The 6268-nt window shown below is 45.9% G+C and overlaps 1 protein-coding gene across 1 annotated transcript; it reads left to right on the forward strand.

Annotated features, from left to right (window-relative positions):
- Window positions 1-3938: 3938 nt before the first annotated feature.
- On the forward strand, window positions 3939-5054 carry LOC145938854 (uncharacterized). The gene is made up of 2 exons (XM_083042671.1): window positions 3939-4192; window positions 4232-5054. Exons 1-2 carry the CDS (start codon window positions 3939-3941, stop codon window positions 5052-5054), a joined length of 1077 nt encoding a protein of 358 aa, XP_082898797.1.
- The last annotated feature ends 1214 nt before the right edge of the window (window positions 5055-6268 follow it).

The following is a 6268-nucleotide window of genomic DNA, read 5'->3' on the forward strand; positions in this document are numbered from 1 at the left end:
AATCGTCGAATCGACTCATATCCTCAGACATGACATTCTTCCGGCCTGTCTGCAGAGCAAAGATAACGTATCGTGGTTTCTCCAGCTGAGTCGCGGTTTTAATGGCCCACGAATGCTTGGTTGTACGCTGCAATAGCGGAAACTCGTACAGATCCCACGAGCGAAAACCCATGCTGAGGTAGCGTCCGCTTTCCAGAGCGCGCAGCATAGACAGCTTCTTAATCTCGCTCAACAACACATGTGGCATTCGCCATTGTATCTTGAATATGTTGATCACAGGCTCCAGCGTCGAATCTCCAACCAGACAATTGTTGTCGTTGCGCGATCGTATTAAGATCAACTCGTGACGAGCGTTAATCACCACTCGTCTGTAATCCTCGCAAAATCCCAATAACATGTAGAGCGGCACGCAAAAATTGAAGTTTCCACTCACAGTAGTCGGATCACTCCAACTGGCGTTTCTCATAATCACGCTTCTATCGGATGATATCGTTACATAGTTTTTGAGCAAACTTGTTATTCCCACGTTTCTGTTGCGATCAATCTCCACGCCATCGAGTTCATATCGAATCTCATCAAACATGAATGCGACGCAATTATTTCCCAGTATCACATCAGATCCTTCGGCTGGTCTATTTATCCTTAATTCTCCTTCGATGTATAGAAAACTGTCAAACGGCAACGTATACAGATCCTGTTGTTGTATGGGTATTCTTATCTCATCACTGTGTCCGAACGTGGTGTTGGCGAACGGGTTGTACGTGTGAGTCTCAATTTTGATGATACGATCGTCGAAGATTGGCTCTTCCCCGATGTTGAGGATGTCGGTCATTGTTCAGATATTTCGCACCGCGAATCCCAAAGATTGTAAAAATGCAACGTTTGATGCGTTCAGTTTCTTTTTCTTGGCACAACCGGATGATTGGATATTAGCGAATGTCGACGCTGTTGTTGTTGTCGCTGGCTCCGTAAAGATTGTGTTATCTCTCGTGTCTTTCGATCCGTTCAACACAAGCATCTCCTACGCCGCACACGTACGTTATCGCTGTCGTCGTCGTACGTGCAATCTAATGGTGATCTCTTCTCCTCGAAAATCGAGCAATCGTCTGTCCTGGTCGACAACGCGTAACGTTAAATCCGTAATGCTCCGCACGAGATCGGCAGGTAAATGATGTGCGCCGGTGTTTCCGATATCTTATATCCTGGTGGTACCCTCGGTGAAAATTCATGTAACGTATGAACGAGTTTGCCGTTGCTGTATGCACCCGCGGTCACGTTACACTCTACGCGGATAATGTTCACGTTGATAATGTTAATCGGCATGTCCGACCCGTACCATTTTCGCGGCTGCAGTATACGGTTCGAGAATCCCAGCAGCGATCCAATGTTGTTAGACTTGTTAAAATTCATTCTGTAGGCGCATTTGATCTCGCTCCTCATCTTATTGTAATTAGCGCGGAGCACTATCGGATATTCTTCATCTTCAAAATCACCATTGTCATTGTGTTTTTTATCGTCATCACGAACAGCGTGTCGCGGACGTTTTCATGAAATTGCATGTTTCAAAAACTCATGTATCGCTTGCACCTCGTACGATCCCTCGGGAATCGTAATTTTCGCGTCATCTTTGCCAAAGTAAAATTTATTATTCGAGGAATTCACGTTCGATATCGTGTGATAAGTCTCAAAATCCGCTAGACCGAGTTCATATTCATCGTCGCTCAAATCTATGGTGGGAAAGTAGTTTGCCGCGAGGACGCTACTCTTTCCAGTCAGCGTGAATGTCATAGACATATCGGCAAAACTGTTTAACGAATACTGAGTTAAATAATGCAATGTCCGTCTTTAAATTCACGTGTATCGACCGTTCGGAAAAACTGCAAACACAATTGTCCACAGATGCTCTGATCATAAGTTTGAACAGGTGTGTGATTGTATTGTATCTTTGTCACGTTCAGCCCGAAATATTGCACCAATTCATTCGGTGGTCGAAGATTGCCATAACTGTCGAAATATATAGCGCGATTCCTCCTCTTTGCGTACGCCACCCAATGAGTACCCGATCCTTTAGCGTTATCCAAATTTATGATGCTGCTCTCGTTTTGATATATACCACCGATCGGTAGCGAATCACGCATGAAAACACCTCTAAAGTATGGAATGCGCATACGTTTTGCCAGTTGCAGCAATTGTATATTAGTAGTTTCGCCCTTTGGCATTTTTAGCGTCTCTTTGACGTTTTTTTCCCCCCTTTTTTCTCGTTGAAACTCCTCGTCCGTGTTTGTATGGAGCGAGATACAATCCGTGACCTTCCATGGCGCGATTGTGACGTAGCATCTCTTGCAACTGACGTTGTGCAGCTTTTCCATCGTTCACCATCTTTGCTACACCAGTCGCTCCACCAATCATGGATCCAAGCGCGCCCAACATTGGTAGAATTGGCAATATGCCACCGCGTTTCGATACCGGAAGTATCCGTTTCTTCGTCGTCTTTTTCTTTGTCTTCGTCGTCGTCTTCAGGCCCATACCGAGCTTCGTCTTGGTTTTCATCGCTGCCCAGACAGCTGTGGTGGCGGCTCTTTCACCGAGAGTCGAATCTCTCGCAATGATACGAGTTCGCGCTTTGTCGGCGAGTACCTTATCCGCCACGTGTCTCTCGGTGAGATCGTTGCTCCGAGAGTACGCAATATCGTGTTCACGGCACGCCGTGTCCAATGGGTTGATACCTCGATCGCCTCTGGCTAATCGCTTTTGTAGCCGCGTGCCCGGACCACAAAACTGATAGCCGGGGATATGGAATTCGATTGGAAGTGCGTTTATTGCGTGATTTAATAGTCCTCTACCTATTTTTTTCGCTGACATTCGCTGCAATCCTTTATCATCGGCGCTGGACCGTCGATGTGCGTTCGCTGCCACGGTCGATTGTAATGTTCGAAACAGCGGCGACAGGCCTGAATCTCTGGATCCGCCTTTATGTGTTCTGGAAGCTTGTCCCACACGTAGTGGATGTGATTTTCACATTGCAGTAAAACTGCTTTTGGCACAAATTGCAGCTGTTCGGTGCTTAAACCGTGAATATCGGAGGCACTTGTTAGCAGAACAAACATTTTTCCGTTACTGAGCGATTCGTGGTTCCGCGCAGCTATAAATAGGCAAGCGTTCGATTCAATCGGGGAGTGGGAAAATGAGATTCGTGCGACAACCTTTGACGATACGCGTGACGAATTGCGACGACAGATTACGCTCGGTGGGGGACAACGCGGAGATGCGCAGACATGGTACGATGTTGCCGACTACTATACGCGCGATCGTATGCGGCCCCTCGAATTGCGGTAAAACTAACGTCTTGATTTGATAGAAAGCCCGCACGGTGTTTGCTTCGAAAACGTGTACGTGTACTCAAAGTCGCTGCAACAGCCAAAATATCGGTATCTAGAGGATTTGTTGACGTCGATCGAAGAAATCGGCTACTTTACATTCTCCAATAACAGTGACGTCATTCCACCGAGCGAGGCATGTCCAAACTCGATTTTCATCTTTGATGACGTGGCGTGTGACAAGCAAGGTACGATAAGAGAGTACTTTTCAATGGGACGCCACTCGAACGTTGATTGCTTCTATCTCTGTCAGACGTACGCGAGAATACCAAAACATCTTATACGCGACAACGCGAACTTACTGATCTTGTTTAAACAGGATGGTATCAACTTGAAACACGTGTACAACGATCATGTGAATACCGACATGTCGTATGAAGATTTCAGTAAATTATGTCGTATTTGTTGGCAACAAAAGTATGGATTCCTAGTGATAGACAAGGACAGCTTGCTTACAAACGGGCGATACAGAAAAGGATTTAATGAGTTTGCGATACCACAAAACGATTAGTCGCTGCCGATATTCTGTAGAGAAGAGTGAAATGCGAACACTCTGCAGACATGGCTGATAACCATAACATTCGCGAGCGTGAAAAGATTGCGAAGGAAATTGTGAAAACGAGCGAATCGATCCGTAAGAAACATCGTGCTTTAAAGACTGGTAAGATCGATGACGATATTGCAGTCAAGACTCACTTTAAACCTATTATCGAACCACTACAAAAGATTGTCGACAACGCGAGCTTGATCGCAGTGAAAAACGAACCTGAGAGTAAAGCTGACGTGAAAATTAAAACGTTACCCGCTGTTAAGCGGTACGAGGAGAAGGAGGAAAATGCGACACTGAAAAAGAGAAAACGACCAAACACAAATCGCTCATCGACATCACGTACATCGGACGGATTTTTACTGGATGAACCACCGATAAGCTCTACACCGTCCACCTCTACACAGTCCGCGACAACGAGAATCCTACCATTTACAATACCCGAATCACTCGCAAACGAAAATGTTTTCGAAACCACAAGCAATTCACTTGAAACATCCGTTCGAAACACGTTACAAACGTCGGAAGGTCAAAAAATGTTGCGAGAGCACTTCGGACCACTGGGACAAAAATACATGGGTGCTCTCCTCGGTGGCGATAAAAAAAATGAGATTGATCACGTATATGGTGTCTATTTCGAAAAGGATGGAATGTTGCTCGGTAACAAACAATTCGACATGGATAAATATTACTCTATAATTATAGACAAAGTAAAGTACATTGGTACACCTGGATTATACGAGCTAGTCTTCAAGAGGATTCCCGATGATGTTATTTACACGGAAGACGATATGCAAAAATACAAGAGCATATTATTGGCGACGAATGCGCATAAACGCAATTATGACACACAAGGCCAATTACGAAGCAACAGGGGATACAAGTACAAACAAATAATCGCACCGTTGATGTCAATTGAAAAGAAAAAATCTGGAAAGGGTGTATTCATGCCTCAAGCGATGACGCTAACCGACAATAAAATTGATTACGTGCACTGGGACGACCCCAACGAGCTAGTGGATCGGGTACGATTGCTCGATGCTTCGCGCCGAGCTGGCCACAACGCTCACGACAATGAGATCCTGTCGATCATCGAGGAACTTCGCGAAGCAGGCATTATTATAAATTAAACGGGGTCTCGGCAAAACTAATCAGTCGATCGACGTCATTCGCATCGAAAAATGCCTATCAACAAATTTGGATTATTCGAACGGAGAAATGATGCAACTGGCACAAGCGATCATTGGGATAGATTGGTGAGAAGTTATGTGCGCGGAAACGCTCTGTGTCGTGTCGCTACAGACTATAATGCAAGATCGCGCAAGATTCGTCGTGTAGCGCAACCTGAAGCTGACACTGATGCTGTCAACAAACTGTATGTGGAATCCTACGTTAAAAGATTGATGAATCATCAGAAAGAATCAGATGAGAAGCTGACTTCGTTCGAGAAGGACGTGCGAGCAGTACAGACTGCGATAAACGAACTTCAACGTACAGCTAATGCTAACTCAAAAACGACTATCAACCTGAATGAGCAGCAGTGAACGGGTTAGGAGCGGTTATCGAACCGTTATCAAACATCTACGAACGGCTACGAGCAATTATCGAACGGCTACGAAGGATTATCGAACTGCTATCTAACTACAATGAGTGGTAGTGGTAGTGAACGGCCTAGCAACAGGTGCAAACGAGGGTACGAACAACTCAAGCAGGGATGCGAACGAGGCTACGAACAAGTCATTAAAGGCTACATACAAGGCTACTATCAACTCAGGAACGGCTGCGAACGGGTCAGGAACGGTTGCGAACGGGTCAGGAACGGCTACGAACGGGTTAGAAACGACTGTGAACAAGGCTGCGAACGAATCAAGAACGATTTTCGAATGGGTCAAGAACGGAAGTAAACAACGCAAGAACGGCTATGAACGGCTCAAGAACGGGTCAAGAACGACTACGAACGGCTCAAGAACGGGTCAAGAACGGCTACGAACGGCTCAAGAACGGCTACGAACGGCTCAGGAACGGGTCAGTAACGACTACGAACGGCTCAAGAACGGGTCAAGAACGGCTACGAACGGCTCAAGAACGGCTACGAACGGCTCAGGAACGGGTCAGTAACGGAAATGAGCGATAAAACAAGCAACAGTAAACGACGATCGGGAAAAACCGACGAAGCGATGAAACAACATAGTTTGGAGAGACGGCAGTTGGTGAACGAACTGCACGCGCCGGCGAGAAAAAATTTTCCCCGAAGACATGTCATAGTGCGAGGATATGATGATCTGTGGCAAGCCGACATCGTCGAGATGCGTCCGTACTCTCGTTTCAACAAAGGTTATCACTA

Source organism: Prenolepis imparis, unplaced genomic scaffold (genome assembly GCF_030444845.1).
Source record: "Prenolepis imparis isolate NDT839.2.m4 unplaced genomic scaffold, iyPreImpa1.0 SCAF_1, whole genome shotgun sequence".
Lineage (NCBI taxonomy): Eukaryota > Metazoa > Arthropoda > Insecta > Hymenoptera > Formicidae > Prenolepis > Prenolepis imparis.

What these genes read in the sequence shown, in the direction of transcription:
- LOC145938854 (XM_083042671.1), top strand. Translation starts at nt 3,939, where the DNA reads ATGGCTGATAACCATAACATTCGCGAGCGTGAAAAGATTGCGAAGGAA. An exon ending in ACGTTACCCGCTGTTAAGCG is followed by an intron (nt 4,193 to 4,231) that starts GTACGAGGAGAA and finishes ACTGAAAAAGAG; the next exon opens with AAAACGACCAAACACAAATC.